This window comes from Equus przewalskii, chromosome 29 (assembly GCF_037783145.1).
Source record: "Equus przewalskii isolate Varuska chromosome 29, EquPr2, whole genome shotgun sequence".
Taxonomy (NCBI): Eukaryota; Metazoa; Chordata; class Mammalia; order Perissodactyla; family Equidae; genus Equus; species Equus przewalskii.
Genome location: NC_091859.1, coordinates 40591887 through 40612805, shown reverse-complemented (window position 1 = coordinate 40612805; position 20919 = coordinate 40591887). Strand labels below are relative to the sequence as shown.

General features: G+C 41.3%; 2 protein-coding genes across 7 annotated transcripts in view; one reads left to right on the top strand and one right to left on the bottom strand.

Moving 5' to 3' along the window:
- EFCAB6 (EF-hand calcium binding domain 6) overlaps positions 1-20919 on the top strand; it is a 231704-nt gene that overhangs the window by 89556 nt on the left and 121229 nt on the right. For 3 of the 6 annotated variants that reach the window (XM_070600030.1, XM_070600028.1, XM_070600031.1), the window contains exons 12-13: positions 17636-17746; positions 19944-20049. The exons of 2 other annotated variants lie outside the window; for them this stretch is intronic. In XM_070600030.1, coding sequence (XP_070456131.1) covers positions 17636-17746; positions 19944-20049 — 217 coding nt within the window. The remainder of the gene's footprint in view (positions 1-17635; positions 17747-19943; positions 20050-20919) is intronic. One more of the 6 variants, XM_070600032.1, reaches the window with a different exon arrangement.
- On the bottom strand, positions 6498-16186 carry LOC139080180 (translation machinery-associated protein 7-like). The gene is made up of 2 exons (XM_070599156.1): positions 16101-16186; positions 6498-6824 (listed from the first exon to the last, which is right to left on the bottom strand). The coding sequence occupies exons 1-2, from the start codon at positions 16184-16186 to the stop codon at positions 6659-6661; spliced, it is 252 nt and encodes an 83-aa protein (XP_070455257.1). The 3' UTR covers positions 6498-6658.

Sequence of the window (20919 nt, the reverse complement as noted above, 5' to 3'; positions counted from 1 at the left end):
GGCAGAAAGCAGGTGAGTGGAGATAACCTTGAGATAAGATTGTGGAGGTATATTGATCTCCCTGCTGTGTAAAGGGAAATTCCTATCTGCTGATAGGAATGGAAAAATCAGCATTTTCTATGACTATCACTGCATACCAGATGCCAGGGGCTATGTCGATTTGCATGTGTGACTGGCATCATCACTGATTAAATTTGCAATAATGCACAGTCATTTTCCAATACCTAAGTAGCTTTTGCATCAGCAGACAGCAGATTTGAATGGGACTATGGAGAAGTCAAATGCACCATCTCTGCGTTTACTCCAGGGGAGTGGTACTACTTTTTGTTTACTCTTTTGTGAAGGGTTGAGTCTTCTGTGGGTCCTTCCGACCGTCATAGCCCTTGCTCCATGGACCAGAGAACCAATGTGAGGATTCGGCAGTGACTAGGAGTATTTATGCCCATTGTGTATTCTGAGCCTAGAGAAGTAACCAGTATTTTCTCTGAGTCTGTATTTTCTCTGGATCCACTGTGAAATGGACTTGGGCTCTGTTGGTCACCTCCAGAAGCCTCCACTCTGACCAACAGACCATGCTGGCATGTTGGTTTTCCAGGGGTTATCATAGTTCAGAGCTACTGTCTAATGACCATGAATGGTCTAGGTATTTTCCTTCCCTTAATGCATAGCCACCTTGGTAAATGGCTGAAGGATCTTTTGGGCAAGGTTTGAATGAAGATTCTTTGGACCCTCTGGGCAAGATTCAAAGGGAAATTCTCAGTATGTGTCTATGGCTGCCTCGCAGGGTTGTCCTCTAAGATATCCAGACCCCTATGACTGAGGAGCTCTGGGTTTGTGAACTGGTTCAGGTCTGTGACCTGGGCAAGAGGCTGTGAATCCAACGTTAATGACTCAAGTCAGGCTTCTGCCCATCAGACCCAGAATTTTCTATATATTCTGTACGTATCAGGCAGCACTTTAGTCTTTCCTAAGGACCCTTGGTCGATTAACTAGTGCCAGGCATCCTTGTGGGTCGGAACGCCCTGATTACGCTGTGACACTGTGTGAGCACTCCCGAGCTGTCGCCGTGGGAGAAGGTTTCCCGGTAAGAGCTTTGGTAGAGAATCGGTCACTGTCAGTGGCCCGACAGAAGCCGCCGGGGGAATACATACCCCAAGCTGTCTTTTAACCCCTTCTCAGGTTTCAGTGCCTCTCACCAATGAACCTAGCTAGAAGCCGAGGGCAAGAGAACCCAAATAATACAGTCTGCAGAGGTCAGCCCTGGGCGCAGAGCGTGGAGGAGAAGGCCGGGTGAAGAGAGGAGCTGGAGGGGCGCGCAGAAGACCCAGCACGGGTGGTTTCTTCATCGCATCCCTGTGGTAGAGAGCGAAGATGGCGAGCCAGGTCATGGGAGGGCGGACTGCAAGTCGGGAGGCATCTCTGGGTGGTGTTTTAACACCCTGGCGGCTAGGAACCAGCATGCTTCTCAAATGTTCTGAAATGTGTATGAAATCTGCAAAAAACACCCTGTTCATGTGATTCTTACTTTCACTTGTTATTCATTATTTCCTACCCAATAATTATATTCTCAGTACAATTTAATTGAGAATAGATGTTTCTCTAGAATATTTTCAAGTGCAGTTGGAATGCTAAAAACAGGTTCCAACATTAAATACATTTGGGAAATGTCAAGTAGGTTTCTTGTCTGTAGGATATTCATAGCTATTAACATGTTAACTGAACACCATGAATATCCACGAAGGGGATATGCAGTATTTCCCAAACTCATTTTGTCTGCAGAACAATGCTGCCCTCAGTGGTCATCGTAGCAATGTGTCTGGCTCACCTCTGTGCTCCCACTGCCACCAGTCCACTTCAGGCCCTCGCCTCTTTTCTCCCAGACCCATGGCTCTGAATTCCCGTGTCACGGCACGGTGGATTGGGTGATATGTTGTGAAAAGTGCAATGTGTTGCAAGTGATTTATTATTTACCAATAACAAAGTTAAAGCATGGAAACGGTTTTGTTTTCTGGTCAAGTACAGCTGTTGTCCCGGAAGTAGCCCCACCTGCAGTTACTGGCATGCCCTCATCTCAGGAAAAGAGAACCACTGGGACGTGCCTATAAGCTCGGCAGTAGGTGTGCATGCGCACGACTCACACTAAGCTGGTGAGATGAACGATTGTTGTGGGAAGTGAGAGTAAGGGCTCCTTCTGACAGGGAGGAGGCGGGGTGGCAGCACCCATCCAGCAAGGGAGCCGCTCGGACAGGGCAGTGGCAGTGCGGCCAGAGGCTCGACAAGCCCCACACCATCGTTTCCTTTCATTCCTACATGAAGCAGTTCGAGCCTCTGTCTCACGTACTTTGGTCATCCGCACCTTCCCTCTCTCCCCCAGAATTTATTTGGCTTTCTGGGGGATTTCTATTTTATTGGTGAGTCCACCCTGTGTCCTGTTTCCCTTCTGTGACCTGTGAAGCTTGACCCTATGGCTGCCGTCCTTGGTGGCTCCTGGTGGGGCCCCCAGAATCTCGCTTCAGAAGATCCTTAGAAATGCAGTGTTGGTGGGTTTGGAGAAGAGGATGCTGGAATCATTGAAGGAGCTTTTTTCTTACCAACACATTATTTATATCAGAAACAAATAAACCAATTAGAAATCTCGATGTGGGCCATGAATGAGATAGGCTTGGGGGACAGAGGATAGCAGGAGCAGAGCCACCCCAGATGGGACAGTCACGGAAGACTTCTTGGGGAGGTGGCATTTAAGATGAGCTCTGCACCAAGGCATCAGAGACGAGGAAAGGAAGGCTGCCATATGGGGCAAACCTGCAGAGCACCGGCCACCTTGTGTTCATGTGGGAGGAAGAGCACCCCAGGCCAGCAGCGCCATGCGGGGCTCTTCACAGAAGAGGGAACCTAGTCTATTTGAAGACAGGAGCGAGGAGAACAGGTTAGCGGACAGAAATCAGGGGGTTACTCCTGGATGTGTTAAGTTCGAGATGCTTGTGAGAAATCTAAGTATTGATGTCGAGTATGCTGTTGGAAGCTCAGAGAAGTCCAGGCTACAAATATAAATCTGAGCATCGACAGCATGCAGATGGGCATAGATGGCATCTAAAGCCAGAAGAAGGGGGGAGGTTGCCAGCGGAGGGCATGTGGGTAGAGAAGTGAGATGGGGGTTATTAGCATTTAGGGCCTAAACAGAAGAAGGAGTCAGCCGGTGAGGCGGTTAATTTCTCGCCCTTGTTACAGCCTCCTTTTGTCTTTTATCATTGCCGTCCGCCCCGTCGCAGGTCTGCCCATCCTTCCAGCTCAGACCACTCTCCTCCTGGCTGAGCCTTCTTGGTCCCTAGTTCTTGGTCCCTGTGGCTCATGTGATTAGTCTCTCAGCCTGTTTCTCCTTGCTGCCTCCTCTGACAGTACCCATTTGTTGACTGGATTTGGGAGTCTTTTGGAAGAGTGTCACAAATTGATATGTTTCTTCTCCCTTCCCCACAGATGGTGTCACATGCAGCTATAAATCTCTACCAGGATTCATGGGATGGGAGAGATGGATTGGGAATGATATTGGGCTCCCACATCAGAATGCAGAAGCATAGCTGCCTGAGGCAATAAAAGGAGCCCCTGGGGCTTTTTTTGTTTGTTTGTTTGTTTTTTTGGTGAGGGAGATTGTCACTGAGCTAACATCTCTGCCAATCTTCCTCTGTTTTGTATGTGGGGTGCTGCCTCAGCATGGCTTGATGAATGGTGGGTAGGTCTGTGCCCGGGATCTGAACCCAAAAACCTTGGGCCACTGAAGTGGAGTGTGTGAACTTAACCTCTATTCCACCAGGCCAGCCCTGCCTGGGGCCTTTTTAAGAGTAAAAATAATTATCTATATCTATCTTTGTGACTTTGGTTAATAATGGTTACTCATGTGATTTCTAGCAAAATTATGTGCTGATTCTGTTTTTTGAAAATTGTGTTTGTTTGTGTTGACCATAAAAGCTGTACAGGCTCAAACTGGAAAATAGGGGAAACCATAAAGAAAAAAATAAATTACCCATCATTGTAATAGCCAGACATAGCCACTGTTCATATTTTGGTATATTTTCTTCCAGAAGTTTTTGTGTATGTGTGTACACATGCTCCGTACATAGTTAACGGAGTTGAGACCATATGAGTATAAATCATGTTCTGTTTTCTCACGGTATATTCTATCAGGAGCAGTTTTATATCATTAAGAAAACCTTTGAAATTAATTGCTAATGGCTGCATAATGTTTTGTTAACCCTTGAGTCAAAGGGTTTGAACACTTCTAAGGTTTACATTACGTACTGCTAAAATGCACTTCAGAAAGGTGTTAATTTATTCTTATGAGCGAGGTTCACGAGACTGCCTTTTCCCAGTATTTAACGTGCCAGTTTTAGATCCTTGCTCATCTGATGGGTGAAAGCAGAGTTCCTGGTGGTTGTTTTGATTTGCGTGTCCTTGATTGCTGTTGAGGTTGCACGTTTCTCATGTTTAAAAGTTATGTGTAGTTCCATTGCCAACAATTGTTTGTTCAGGTCCTTTGACCACCCCCCCCTTTTTTTTTTTGGTGAGGCAGATTGGCCCTGAGCTAATATCTGTTGCCAATCCCTCCTTTTTGCTTGAGGCAAACCCCAGGCTGCCAAAATGGAGCATGTGAACTTAGCCACTATGCCACCAGCCCAGCCCCCCATTTTCTATGTTTTTAAAAACTTTTTTTACCCCAGTATAAGTTTCATAAAATAAAATTCATTCTTAAGTGTATATTTTCATGAGTTTTGGCAAATGTGTGTATTTATGTAACCACTATCATAGTCAATGTATGGAACACTTCCAGTGCCCCAAAATCCTACTCTTGCCCCTTGTCACCAGTCCCTGCCCTGACCCTCAGCCCCAGCAAATGCTGATCTGCTCTCTGTCGCTGTCACTATAGTTTTGCCATTTCTAGAAAGTCTCATAAATGGAATCATACAGCATGTGGTCTTCTGTGTTTGACTACTTTCTTCACATACCATGTTTCTAAGATTCATCCATGTCGTAGCATGTCTTAACACCTCGTTAATTGTCATTGCTGAGTAGTATTCCATAGTGTTGACATGCCACACTTTGTTCATCCTCTCACCAGCTGACAGACATTGGTGTTGTTTTCAGTCGGGTCATTGTGGAAGATGCTGCTATGAACATTTGCATACAGGTGTTTGTGTAGACATATGTTTTCATTTCTCTTGGGTAAATACCTAGTAGTAAAACTGCTGGATTGTATGATGAGTATATGTTTAAATTTATAAGACACTGTCGAACTACTTTCCAAAGTGGCCGTACCATTTTTCAATTCCACCGGCAATCTAAGAATTTCAGAGGCTCCACATCCTCACCCACACTAGATGTTGCCAGTCATCCTAATTGTAGCCGTTCTAGTGGTGTGTAGAGTTATCTCACTCTGTTTTTAATTTGCATTTTCCTGATGACTAATGACGTTGAGCCTCTTTCCATGTGATTATTGGTCTTTCGTATATCTTCTTCCATTAAGTATCTTTACAAATCTTTTGTCCATTTTTATTGGATTGGTTTTTTTCCTATTATTGATTTTCAAGAGTTCTTTATATATTTGGGATATGAGCACTTTGTCAGACACATATTCTTCAAATATTTTCTCTCAGTATGGCTTGCTTTTTCATTTTGTTAACTCTATCTTTTGATGTACGAAAGTTTTTTTTACTTTGATGAAGTCCATTTTATCCATTTAAAAAATTTTTATGGGTAATTTTTGGGGGGATCCATTTTCAGAAATCTTTGCCTAACCCAATATCACGAGGATTTTATCCTATGTTTTCTTCTAGAAGTTTAATAATTTTAGCTCTGACATTTAGGTCTATTTCCAGTTAATTTTTGTGTATGGTGTGAGGTAAGGGTCAAGGTTCATTTTGTTTCTGTACAGATATCTAGTTGTTCCCGCACCATTTGTTGGAAAGGCTATTTCCCCGATGAATTACTTTGCACCTTTGTCAAAAATCAGTTGACCATAGAAGCGTGAGTATATTTCTGGACTCTTGTCTCTTCTGTCAATCTGTAGGTCTGTTCTTGCACCATATCGCACTGCCTTGATCACTGTAGCTAAATGGTTAAGTCTTGAAATTAGGTTGTGTAAGTCCTTTAAGCTTGTTCGTCTCTTTCAAAATTGTTTGACTAGTCTACATTCTTTGCCTTTCTATATACTCATTTTACAATCAGTTTGTCAATATGTCAAAAAAAAGGCTTACTAGGATTTTGATTGTGAATACATTGGGGAAAATTGCCACTTTAATAATATTCAGTTTCCCATTCCCCCGAGCATGGTATATCTTTCCATTTATTTAGGTCTTTAATTTCCCTAGGCAAGGTTTTGTTATTGACAATGTTCAGATCTTGCATGTATTATTTATTCCTAAGTATTTTTATTTTTTGATGCTATTGTAAATGGAATTTAAAAAAATTTTCCAACTATTCATGGCTAAGAATTATAAATACAATTGTTTTTTTTTTTTTTGCAAAAGTTTATTCTTAAATGTACAACAGGCTCCAAGACAACACTTCATTCTAACTATAGGTGGCAACAGATGTTATGGCAGGGAATCCAGATATTTAAAGAGGGATGGAATTAAGGATCCCCATTGCTTCGGGCACGAGGAACAGCTTACTTTTTCCTAGATTTCTTAATTCCACCTTTGGCCGGGGGGCCCTCCCCCACCACCCCTGCTTTTGGCTCCCAGAGCTCCTTCTGCTCCTCCTCCTGCTTCTGCTTCAATGCCCTATCTCCCTCGTCCATCTCCTTGGCCTCTTCTTGGGCAGCTTCTTGCCACCTTCACCACTGGACATGGCACCTGCTGTTCCTTCCTCAGACTCTGCCACCAAAAGCCAAATTGACTTTTTTTATATCGACTTGGAACACTGTGACCTTACTAAATTCACTCATTAACTAGTTCTAGTATCTTTATTGTAGGTCCCCTAGTGTTTTCTAAATACACAGTCGCGTTGCCTGCAAGTAAAGGCTAGTTTACCTCTTCCTTTACAGTGTGAATGCCTTTTCTTTCTTTCTTTGTTTTCCTCTTATTTTACTGGCTGGTACCTTAAGCACAATGTTGAGCAGAAATGGTGAGGTTAGACGTCCTTCCCTTGACGCTGATCTTGGGTAGAAAGGATTCCATCTTACACCGTCGTGTGGTCGTAGCCGTGGTGTCCTGTAGATCCCTTTACTAGATTAGGGGAGTTTCTTTCTAGTCCTATTTTGCTGAATTTTTTTTATCATGTATGCTGAATCTTGTCAAGTGCTCTTTGTGTATCTATTCTGATGATCATGTAGCTTTTCTTCATTATTCTATTCATTATTCCATTATTCTATTCTATTGTGAATTATATTGATTGATTTTCAAATGTTAAGCCAACCTTGCATCCTGAGAATAAACCCCACTCGGTCATGATATATTACCCTTTTTATATATTGTTTGATTTTATTTGTTAAAATTTTTTAAGATTTTTTTTTTGCATCTTTTTAAAAATGAGTGATGTTTGTCTAACATGGCCTTTTCTTGTTTTCTTGTTGAACCATGCCTGCATCCCTGCTATAAATCCCACTTGATCATGGTGTATGATCCTTTTAATGTATTGCTGTATTTGGTTTGCCAAGATCTTGTGGAGGATTTTTGCATCTATGTTCATCAGTGATATTAGCCTGTAATTTTCCTTCTTTTTGTTGTCCCTGTCTGGTTTTGGTATCAGGGTAATGTTGGCCTCATTGAATGAGTTGTGAAACATTCTGTCTTCTTCATTTTTTTAGGATAGCTTGAGAAGGGTAGGTATTGAATTTTCTTTGAATGTTTGGTAAAATTCTCCAGAGAAGCTGTCTGGTCCTGGACTTTTGTTTTTTGGGTTTTTTTTTTTATTACTGTTTTAATCTCTTTACTTGTAATTTGTCTATTCAGATTCTCTATTTCTTCTTGATTCAGTTTTGGGAGGTTGTATGAGTCTAAGAATTTATCCATTTCTTCTAGGTGTCCAATTTGTTGGTGTATATTTTTTCATAGTATTCTCTTATAATCCTTTGTATTTCTGTAGTATCCATTGTAATTTCTCCTCTTTTATTTTTAATTTTATTTATTTGAGCCTTCTCTCTTTTTTTCCTAGTGAGTCTGGCTAAGGGTTTGTCAATTTTGTTTAACCTTTCAACGAACCAGCTCTTAGTTTCATCAATCCTTTTTATTGTTTTTTAGTCTCTATTTCATTTATTTTTGCTGTAATTTTATTATTTCCCTCCTTCTGCTAACTTTGGGCTTTTTTTTTCTTATTCTAGTTCTGTTAGGTGTAGTTTGAGGTTACTTATTTGAGATTTTTCTTTGTTGAGGTAGGCATGTATTGGTATAAATTTCCCTCATAGCACTGCTTTTGCTGCATCCCATATGAGTTGGTATGTTGTGTTTTCATTTTCATTTGTCTCCAGATATTTTTTGATTTCTCCTTTGATTTCTTCATTGGTATAATGGTTGTTCAGTAGCATGTTGTTTAGTCTCCACATATTTCTGACTTTCCCAGCCTTTTCCTTGTAATGGATTTCTAGTTTCATAGCATTGCAGTCAGAAAAGATGCTTCATATAATTTCCATCTTCTTAAATTTATTGAGGCTTGCCTTGTTTCCCAATGTATGGTCTATCTTTGAGAATGTTCCATGTGCACTTGAGAAGGATGTGTATTCTGCTGTTTGGGGATGGAATGTAATATATATATACGTTAAGTCCGTCTGGTCTAGTATTTCATTTAAGGCCACTGCTTCCTTGTTGACTTTCTGTCTGGATGATCTATCCATTGATGTAAGTGGAGTGTTGAGGTCCCCTGCTATTATTGTATTGTTGTTAATTTCTCCCTTCAGGTCTGTTAATAGTTGCTTTGTATACTTTGGTGCTCCTATATTAGGTGCATATATATTAGTGAGTATTATGTCCTTTTAGTAGAATGTCCCTTTTATGATTATATAGTCCCCTCTTTGTTTCTCATTGTCTTCTTTATCTTGAAGTCTGCTTTGTCTGATATAACTATAGCAACACTTGCTTTATTTTGCTGGCCATTTGCTTGGAGTATCGTCTTCCATCCCTTCACCCTGAGCCGATGTTTGTCTTTAGAGCTGAGATGTGCTTCCTGGAGGCAGCATATTGTTGGGTCTTGTTTTTTAATCCATCCAGCCACTCCGTGTCTTTTGATGGGAGAACTCAATTCATTTGCATTTAGATGAGCATTGATAAATGACGGCTTAATACTGCCATTTTATCTCTTGTTTTCTGGATGTTCTATATCTCCATTTTTTCTCTTCCCTTGTATTTCTGACTGTCATTTCAGTTTGGTAGTTTTCCATGATGGTTTTCTCAGTTTTCTCTTTATTTATGATTTGTGGCTCTGCTCTGATTTTTTTTTAGTGGTTACCATGAGGTTTGTATAAAAGATCTCATAGATTAGATAGTCCATTTTCTGATAGCCTCTTATCTCCATTAGCCTAAGCAGGTTCCATCCCTCTCTTCTTCCCCTTTTGAGTTGTTGTTGTCACAAATTGTTATTTTCTGTGTTGTGAGTTCATAACTAAATTGAAGTGAATATAGTTATTTTTAATGTTTTCCTTCCCTTTGTGTTTTATGTTATAATTAAATGTTTACTAACCTATTCTGACATAGAGCGACATTTTTCTGATTCTATCTGTCTATTTATCTCCTTGCTCAAGTTTTTGTAAACCTTTGCTTTTAGTTTCATATGGGAGGGCTACTTTAAACATTTCTTGTAAGGCAGGCCTAGTGGTGATGAACTCCCTCAGCTTTTGTTTATCTGGGGAAGCTTTTGTTTCTCCATCATATCCAAAGGATAGTTTTGCTGGATAGAGAATTCTTGGCTTAAAGTTTTTGTCTTTAAGTATTTCACATGTATAATATTCCTTCTCTCCTGGCCTGTAAGTTTTCTGCTGAGAAGTCTGCTGAAAGCCTGGTAGGGGTTCCTTTGTAGGTTATTTCCTTCTGCCTTGCTGCCCTTATTATTTTTTCTTTGTCATTGATTTTTGCGAGTTTTAATATTATATGCCTTGGAGAGGTCTTTTTGCATTAATGTAGTTAGGAGTTCTATTGGCTTCATGTACTTGTAAGTCTGGTTCCTTTCCCAGGTTTGGGAAATTCTTAGCTATTACTTCTTTGAACAACTTCTCTGCTCCTTTCTCCTTCTCTTTTCCCTCTCGAAATCTATAATCCTTAAGTTGCTTTTCCTAATTGAGTCAGATATTTCTCAAAGAATTTCTTCATTTTTAAGAAATCTTAGTTCTCTCTCTCCTCCACCTGAAGCCTTTCTATAGTTCTATCCTCTAAATCGCTAATTCTGTCTTCCATAAAATCAGCTTTTTTTTATGGATTCTAGATTATTTTTTATCTCATTAGTTGTGTTCTTAATATCCATAATTTCCGTTTGTTTTTTTTTAGAGTTTCAATCTCTTTGGTGAAGTATTCCTTCTGCTCATTAATTTTATTCCTGAGCTCATTGAACTATCTTTCTGAGTTTTCTTATAACTCATTGAGTTTCTTTATGATAACTATTTTGAATTCTCTGTCATTTAGATTTGTAAATTTCTGTGACTTCAGGACTGGTTTCTAGAGACTTGTCGTTTTCCTTCTCCTCTGAAGTGTTACTGTAGTTCTCCGTGGTGTTTGATGAAGTGATCCTTTGCTGGTGCATTTGTGGTAGGGTCAGATCACAGACTCCTCCTGCCACCTAGGGGTGGGGCAGGAGCTGTATTTTCTAATCTGCCCCTTCTGCTAGAAGTCGTGCCAGTAGGGCTTCTCTGTGTTGGCACGCTGGCTCCAGCCACTTGGTGGGTCATGCACACATGTGCTGGTGGGGCCTCTGTACTCCATTGGTGGATCACTCTGGTGCAGGACCACTGTGCTCGGCAGGGGACCAGTCAAGCTGGTGCACTTGGTGGTAGGAGAGGGGCACTTTCTTTTGCACACAGCCAGCTCTGCACTTTCAGGCAGCTTGGCTGAGTTGCTGCACTTGGTGGGGGCTCCTTTGTGGGGGCTGTGCTGCACTTGGTGGGGAGCATCCCCACGGCCGGGGCTGCCGTGGCATGGTGGGCACTGCTGTGGGCCAGGCTACAACTCCAAAAGCATTCAGATGGGCTGGGCTGCTGCCCCCCCTCCTCTTACAGTCCTGCTGGCCACTGTGTGAGGACCCATGACCTAGATTGCTGCTTCTAGGGAGAGGGAGGGGTGTGCTCGCTTAGTTCCACTGCCTCCCGGGTACTCAGTCCACCCACCTTCAGATGCGCAGCTGAGTGGATCTCTCAGATGTCCTGCTGTGCTGTGTAGGGAATCCTCTATTGGTTAATGAATGTCCATTTAGTTGTAACTTAGATGGGAGAGACAAAGGGAACAACTCACCCCACCATGATACTGACATCACTCTCCTCTACCTTTTAATTTAAGTGTTTATTCCATTAACATTTAATGTAATTATTGATATGTTTGAATTTGGATCTCCTGTTTTTTTCTCTGTTTGCTTTTTGTTTTTTCTTTTTCTCCATCTTTCTTTTTAGATTATTTTAATATTTTTTAGAATTTCTTTTAACTTTCTTATAGTCTTTTTAGCTATACTTCTTGGCATAATTTTTAATGTTTGCTCTGGTTATTTTAGTATATATCCTTAACTGTTTCCAGTCTACATAGTGTTAATGTTGTGCCACTTCACATAAAAATGTAGAACTTGTGTAACATATAAATCTATATCCTGGCCCCGACATCCTTTATACTATGGGTATTATATCTACCTATGTTGTAAACCCCATGAGACAATGTTATTATTTTTTGCTTTAATCATAAAGAAATTAAGAGGAGAAAAGCAAAAAGAATAAACTTTTCTACTTTTTTCAGATATTTATAATTTCTGATACTCCCTTAATTCCTTTCTGAGGAGCCAAGGTCTCCATCTGCTATCATTTTCCGTCAGCCTGAGGAACTTCCTTTACTGAGCTTTAGGTGTGCTAAAGATGGAATCCCTTTCTTTTCTTTTATTTAGAAATGTCTTTATTTCTCCTTCATTTTTGAAGGATATTTTCTTAGATAGAAAGTTCTTGGATGACTTTTTTCTTTCACTTCATGATGTTGTTCCACCCATTTTGGCTTCCACTGTTATGGATGAGAAGTCATCTGTTAAATTGTTGACCTCCTCTATGTAATGAGTCATTTTCCTTTTGTTGCATTCGAGATTTGCCCTTTGAATTTGACTTTCAGCTCTGTAACTATTATGTGCCTTATCATGGCATTTTCCACACATATCCTGCTTAGTATTTACTGAGCATCTTGAAACTATAAATGCATATCTATAATCAAATTTGGGCAAATTTTGGCCTTTATGTCTTCAAATATTTTTTTATCACTCTTTCTCTCTTCTCCTTCTCTGACTCCAATTACATGTATCTTAGACCATCTGGTGTTTGAGGCTCTATTCATTTTATAAATACATGTCTATTCTGTGTTCTTCATATTTGATGGTTTCTATTGATCTATATTTAAAATTACTCACCCTTTCCTCTATCCTCGCCATTCTTTTGTTAACTCCATCCAATGATTTTTCAAAATTTCAGATAGTATATTTTTATTTGAGAATTTCCATTTAGCTCTTTTTATTACATCCATTTTTCTCTGAGATTTCCTATCTTTTGACTCATTGTGGGCATATTTTCATTTATTTCATTGATAATAGTTATAGTCATTGTTTTTAAAATACTTATCTGTTAATGCCAACATTTGGGTTATTTGGGGTTCATCTCTGTTCATTTTGTTTTCTCCTTAATAATGTTCCATTTCCTGGTTTTTCATATGTCCTGTAATTTTAGGTCCTATCTTAGACATTTTGAATGTTAAATTGTAGAGACTGTTATTATTATTTTTTAATGAATGTTGTTTCTTTTGTTTTAGTAAGCAATTTTATTAGTTGGACTCAAACTACGTACTCTGTTTCTTGGGTGGCAGCTCTGATCTTAGTTCAGATCTTTTGTGTTTAGGCTGTTGAGTATGTTCTGACTATGAGATTCAGGGACCAGTCAGAAATGTGGTGGGACAGAATCTGGGGTTCCCTTTCTGGCTTTTTCCCTTCCAGGATTTCCTCTTTTTCTTTAGGGGCCATGGTTTACCTGGGTTTGGTCTTCTAGTTTTCCTGGCCATAAAGGCTACAGTTTTATTTGTTTACTTTTTTGTACTGGTACCCTTGCCACTCCTCATGCCACAGTGCCTAGGCCCAGGCTAAAGGCATTGACAATACTCACAGCTCCACTCCTCTCAGTATGGATTTCCCACCAGACTTTGTCTGCTTCTGTTCACTCTGTAGTGCTTTCAGGTAGCTGTTTTTGGTATTATGTCCACAGTTTATTATGATTATCTGCAGGAGTGTTGGTCTAGTAGGATCTTACTCTGCCATTACTGGAAATAGAATTCAAGTTTTAGTACTTTCAAATTACTTTGTGCAAGCACTTTATGTTTTAATAGGATTAACAATTTGTTATAGATAACTTTGTAAGTCTGTTGTTTGGTTTTTAAATTTTGTTTTAATATTTACGGTACATAGAAATTTTGTATCTTGATGTAATTAAATAGGTAACTTTATGATTTCTTCTCTTAAGTTTTGCTTAAAAATCCTTTTTTTTTTTTTTAAAGATTGGCACCTGAGCTAACATCTGTTGCCAATCTTCTTTTTTTCCCCCTTCTTCTTCTCCCCAAAGCCCGCCAGTACATAGTTGTATATTTTAGTTGTGAGTACCTCTGATTGTGCTATATGGGATGCTTCCTCAGCATGGCCTGATGAGTGGTGCCATGTCCGTGCCCAGAATCTGAACCAGCGAAACCCTGGGCCACTGAAGCAGAGCATGTGAACTTAACCATTCAGCCATGGGGCCAGCCCCTTAAAAAATCCATTCTTATTCAAATATAAGAGAATATATAGCTAGATTTTCTTCTATGTTTTAAATGGTCCTAGTTTGTACATTTAACTTTTATCTATTTTGAATTTATTTTAGTATATGGTGTGGAGTGAAGATCTAATTTGCTATTTTTTCCAAAGAGTAAGGTAATTTCTTAAATATAATGTGTGAAGCTGATCCTGTTTTTAATAGTAATCACAGTGTTTTCATTTTGGAAAATTAATTTCTAACTTGTTGAAATTTAAGGTGAAAATATATAGCATTAACAAGCTATATCAAAATAGTGGGCAAAGTTTGGGGAAGAAAGGCTGAGTGTGAAAGATGAAACTTTGTTTTGTTTGTGAATAGCAACACATCAAACCACCATCACAGTCTACTTTTTAGATGTTGCCATGTATGCCTAGCTGAATTAATTAATCAGTCAATCTCTCTCTCGCTTTCTCTTGACCATGTAAATGGTGCTACAGCAGAAGTAGAAGTAATAATTATTATCAAGCATTAGCTGCTATAATTGTAATCATAATCCAAGGGCTGTAGAAGTGTTAACGGCTATAATAATGATAAATATTAATACTCAGATAGTAATAAATGCTATAAAGGAAGGAGACAGTGCTACGAGAGAGTTGAATGGAGCAAATAGCCCTGGTTATGGACATCAGAAAAGGTGTTCTTGAGAAAGTAATAATTAAGTGGAGGCTTGAAGGAGGAGTAGAATTAACTACATAAACTATGGGAAGTAGATAATGACAGGGAACCTGGAAGTTGGCAAAAGAAGCAAGAAATGTGAGGGACCCAGGGCAGGGAAGAGGGTAACCCTTTGGAGAACTGAAAGACCAGTATGGCCAGAGCTTAGAGAGCGAGGGGCAGCAGGATGTGGGTTGAGGCCAGAGAGGTGAGTAGGACCAAAGTATGCAGGCTTGTAAGTTACAGAAGGGTGTTAGTTTTTATCCTAAGAGTAATGGGGAGTCATGGAAAGATTTTAAGCAAGAGAGTAATCTGATCACATTTGCATTTGAAAAAGAGCAGGCTTGTTAAAGTATGAACGTATATTGGAGGAAGGCAAGAGTAGGTATAACAAGACCAATGAGAGATTATTGCAATAATTCCAGTGAAATAAGATGATGGCTTGGCACCATATGTGGATATATGAAGGGATGGATGACTGGATGGATCAGTGATGTGTAATCTAGGTTGAGCTGGCAAGACTCATGGACTGTGATCTTAAAGCAACTTAATCCTGTCTCCCACTGTCCCTTTAAATTTGCTCAATTGGATTTGTTCTTTTGCCCCTGGAGGAAAACATGAGCCGACCTTGGTGTTTCTGGTTTGTCTTGGATCACACAGAGAACCTCAGCGTAGTAACTGCAACAGCCAGTCCCACAGAGTTGTCAAAGCTGTAGGCCTGATTCAAATGAATCGTGTTCCCTCACGCAGTTAGGGCCCGTTGCAGGCAAGAGTAATAACAGGGCACAGATGGCTGCTTCTCCCTTTCCCCACTTGGCACTTCGCTCCTTCTTCATTTTGCAAACTCAGTTCCTGACTCCTCCAGGAATTGGAGTGCACAGAGGAAGGAGGGAAAGAAAGAGGAGCATGAAAATTCCTCTTTGACCGGCACTGCCTGAGGTGGAAACTGCATCCATGGGCCTTCCACGTGTCTGAAGGGTTTCCTTCCATGAGAGCCCTTGTTGGGTTTGGATCTCATCCCATAGTTCTTTGATGAGGGCAAGTGTGTCTCCATCTCGACTGATTGCTTGTTCCATCTTCAGTCCCTGGAACTCTGGAAATAGAAAAGGAAAGCCTTCTCTGTTAATGTCTGTTCATTCTCCCAGGTGGCCTTCTGGGGCAGGAACTGAGATGACACACATGTGTGTTTGCATGTATACACACACACGCACACACACACTTGCTCTTTCTCACATGGCCCACGTCTGATTCACATGAAATCCACATTTCCCTGATGATTCTGATGGAGTGAGGCAACAGTCCTCATGACCCCCTGCTAACACACACACACACACACACACACGCACACATACACACACACATACACACACATACACACACACACACACACCTTTTTTGGTCAGTGGTTAGCCAGCTCATCTCTGATCTGCAGGATTCCTGTTTGGGAGCCAGGCACCAATACATCAGGCGGCCAGTTGCAGGGGTGTCTGTCAGGTTCCCTGAGTAGAACCAGTGCGGCTCAGGGGGCTTGAGGGGAGGAGTGGGCATCCCCAACCCCACCTGGTGCTCGGGTTGGGGCTCACAGCCTATCAGAAGCTCTTCTCCAAAAATATTCTCCTCTCCTCTGCTTTCTGGACCTAGATGTAGGTAAAGAGTTTAAGTTTGTCTAACCAGTTCTCATTCAACCACTAGTTTTTAGCAATCAGAACAGGGTAGTCTGTCTTATACCCGCTTTGGCGTCTCATAGCTGTTGTTTAAGGATTTCAGCCCGAATGCTTTTTGCCGTCCTGTTGTGGAAGCATGGGTGATGCGTGTGTGTAAGTCACATACACAGTAGGGACGGGTGTGCAATTGCACACTTGCTGGTGATGAGCACTGCAGTAGGGGCTTTCTGACCTGTTGGTCTAACCCTTGTAGCAACACCCCTAGTAGATATGATTGTTCCCATTTGACAGATGAGAAAGTAGAGAGTCAGAGTAGTAGGGGGCTTGTCTGAGGCCCCGTGGGCAGGACGTGAAGGAGCGGGGACTTGCGCGCTGCGCTTCTGGATCCCAAACCTCTGTTCACATCAGGTTGCTCCTGCTCTGCATCTTGGCACTCTGAGGTTATTGGGCCCTGGGTCGTGGGATCATTTTAACTTTGGCAATTTGTTTTTGAACAATTTTCCAATTACTTATTCTTGCTAAGACTTTAAATCTGTACTGGATTTCTGTTGTTGCCATAGCAAATTACTACAATCCCGATGGCTTAAAACAATACAAAGATAGGCTGCTAAATTCTGTAGCTTAGGAGCCTGATGCCGCTAAAATGGAAGTCTCAGCAGAGCTGCGTTCTTTCTAGAGGCTCCAGGGGCAAATCCATTGTTTGCCTTTTCCAGCTTCTAGAGGCTGCCTGCATTCCTTGGTTTGTGGCCCCTTCCTACATCTTCGGAGCCACAATGGCACATCTCTTTGGTCCTTCTTCTGTCATCACGTCTTTTTTCAGTCTGCAGCTGGGAAAAAGTCTCTGATTTGAAGAAGTCCTGTGATTAGATTGGGCCCAGCTCGATGTTCTTTCTCATCCCAAGGTCCATACGAGTCCCTTTTAATCACATCTGCAAAGTCCCTTTTGCCTCATGAGGTCATGTATTCATAGAGCCCAGGGATTTATGTGGACACTGTGAGGGCCTTTATTCTGCCGACCACGGCAATCGAGCGCTTCACATAATGAATTTGAAACAGTTATTTCATGGACGTTAGAATTTTAATCCAACCCTTTTGTTTCTTCATTCACTGTGTGCTACTCCTAACAGAATGTAGAAACATGGAGATGTATAATCGGTTTGATTTTTCCTTGCTTTTTAAGAATCAATTTATAGTACTGTTTTACTAAATTATTTTGTTTACCTTAGATTTGAAACTTCATGTAAGGTCATTGCCACCATTTCAATTCAATCTTAAGCATCTAGCCTATGCAGAAAAACTGTTTAAAATAATATTTGTGTTTTTTTAAATCCAGATTTGGACTTAAAACCACTGCTAAAGTCAATTGGAAGCAATTTCTAACATCACTTTATGAGTCTCCATGGTTGGAAGTTAACAATATAGTTCCTCCGACAAAAAGAAATAGGTATGTTAAAAAAAAAAGAACTACATTTTAGTTACACTTATCATAATATGTAAAAGGTTAGAGAATATCTGAATTACTTTTTCTTCATTTATTGAATGAAGTTAGTCTTCACTGAATAGTCACCACCTTTTACATAGTGATTTAGTTTGTAAATCATTTTCCATACATTTTTCTTATTTAAAATTGCCTTAAACTATAAGGTAGGCATAATTGTTATTCCAATTTCTAGATGAAAAAATCAGACTATAAGGGGTCTTAACTAGGTCATAGTTAAGTGAGTTGCGGAGGCAGGAATGGAGCTCACACGCTCTGGGTGTGCACACCGACCCCGCCAGCACTGCTCTCTGAGCTTTAAGCGTATTCTTGTGAAATTGTGTATAAATGCGTATCTGCTCAGTGCTTTATGGAAGGGAGCAATACGTGCTAGCTTGTTTCCCAACCACTGTGCGTGGCGCAGAGTTTCTGGGTCACAGGGACTATTTGCCTTGAGCGCCATTATTTCTGTTTTCATCTAGCATCTGTGATGACTTCAGATTTACATTATCACATAAATTGTGGTGGGGGCCCCCACATGTAAAAAAGTGCTTAATAATATGACATTTTAGAATTTAGACTTTTGCTCCAGGAAGCGTTTTGTTTGTGTTGATGCGCGTCCTGTATCGATTACTCTATATAAATCTTAAAGAAAAAGACCAGCTTTAAAATCTCGGCACGTTCATTGAAAGCACTACGCTCTACTGTAAAGTTAAATATACCACGGAGTTAATTCCCATTTCACTAGGTCCTATCCCCATCTCACGGACTTGTGAATATTTAATGAGCTGCCCTGGTTACCAGCCTTCCATGTATTCAGAGCTCCCCTAAACTCCGTTCCTGGGATGCAACTCTATGAGTTCATTTCTTGAGTGACATTACTTCTCTTTCTTTATAATTTTCTTATCTGATAGCACCTTGTCCAGGACTGTAGGAATTAAAGCATGAATTTTATTTACTTTCAAACAGTGGTTCTCAACTAGGGGCACTCTTGGCCCCCAGGAGACATCTAGCAACGTCATGAGACATTTTTGGTTGTCACAACTGGGGTGGAGGGGCTTCGGATGTCTAGTGGGTAGAGGCCAGGGATGCTGCTAAACATCGCACGGTGGAGGGGACAGCACCTCCGGCCCCTCCTCCCACACACACACTCAAGAACTATCCAGCCCCAATGTCAGTGGTACTGAGGTCGAAAGAAACTGCTGCAAAAAGTATCTGTTGATGCCAGTGCTAGTGGTCTTTAGAAAACCTTGTTCCAACGAGTCACGTGAGGAACTCAGACTCAATAATTTTGCCAGTTTGTATGTTGCTTAAAAGTGGTGGTGGTAAGTGTGTTTATTTTTGCACAGCTGGAGAAATGTACAGAGATAATTTTCTGTCTATTAAGATGGCTGAATAGATGCAGCAATAAAACCCTCAAACAAATGTGAGAATCCTTCAGCAGCTAAGCTGATACACTGTCATTCTTTATCTGGTAGGAAATGTCAGACTTTCTAATGGAACACTGGAAAGGGGAGGCCAACAGGAAGATTTTGTTATGAGATGCTGCAGCCCCCTTTCTGATCAGAGCACCCAAGGCTTTGATCTCCAAAGTGGGTGATGGTAGGCCTCCAGGGGCGCATGTGCAGGCAGATGGACCTGCGCTCAGGGGAGGAAGGCAGGAGGCAAGAAAGGGAGCGGGGTCTGCCGCTTTGTGTGGTCCTGGCCATTGCCAGTGGAGAGGGCGGGGTTGTAAAGGTTGATGTCCCTGAGTTCTCATGTGGGTGAGTGTGCTACAGTGTGCAGCCCATACATGCAGAGAGGGGATGATCTCAGCGGTGATCGTGGTCTCCTTCCTGGTGTTTTTTGAGACCAAAGGCACAGACTGGCAAGATGGCCGGCCACAGCTAGTCGGCAGGGGGAGAGGAGCGTGATGGCGCAGCAAAGCTAACTCACGCCAGAGGTGGGGGCGGTGGGGGAATTGCCTCCAGGCCATCTCCCTTGTTAGGAATCACACTAACAGTGTCTGTAACCCAAGCATCTTAGGCTCTCAGGAAAAAGGGCTATCCACAAGTAAAGCGTTATCAGAGTTGTTGTGAGGGTGATTTTTTTTCTTTTTGCACTAAGAAAGAATAAAGTTCAAGAACATAATCTTATTCCTGTTTTCCTCTTAATCTTCTTGTAGCATCAACTCTAGAAATAAATCTTGCAAGGAAAACATTATCACAAAATTATTTAGACATGAAGATCGCTATGCATTGTTGAAGAAAGCACTGCTGCTCACCAACGCTGTAAGACTTTGAAACCCTTCTCTGGTGAAAACTTGTTGTTCCTAAGAATGCTAACACTCAGGGCGAGACCAGTAAAAATTTTATATCCATTCATTTATCCATCCAACAAACACTTTTTGAGTTCCTGTCATATGCTAGGAATTATTCTGAGTGCTTAGGGATACAAGGCCTGACCTCAAGAGTTGGGTCTAGTTGGGAGGACAGGAAAATTTGCTGCGATACAGTAAGAGAGATGCCAGGTGATGAGAACAACGTGTGGTGAGATCGTTAAGAATGGGGTGACTAGTCATTAATTGTTTAATTAACGGATAATTCAGACCTGTTGAAACTTCCCCCACCCCAGCCTAGAGTTGATGGGTTCTCAACCAACTTGTAGCCATAACAGGAACATTTTCTTAGCTCCAAAATGGCCTATTTCGTTGTTTAATTGTACTGCAAAGCGAGGCTTATTCATGAATTTACAACTTGCTTTGAACATTAGCTCCTGTCCCACTTTCGCGTTTATTTTAGAAAGCGACATTTGGATACTTTGATACACAGCGACATTTCCCAAGTTTGTTGTTTACTAAGCAAGTTCCGTAACTGAATTCCTGGTAAATAGGGAGGAGGGCCCTGAGTTCCTTTGCCTCAGACTCAGAGATGACCGCGCACAAAAGAGAACCTCCTTGGCTTCCGCGTCAGCCTTCTGGAGCCCTCTAACCTTGGGCGGGCTGAGCTCGAGGGCAGCGCTTGGGTGGAGGGCCGTGTGGCCTGGAGGCACTTAAAGGTTTGGCAGTTTGCTCTCTGTCCCGGAGGCCACAGCTCCTCGCCTCTGTCAGTGTAGCATGCCATTGCTGAGGGTTTCTGAGCAGAGTAAAGGTTCAGAGATTT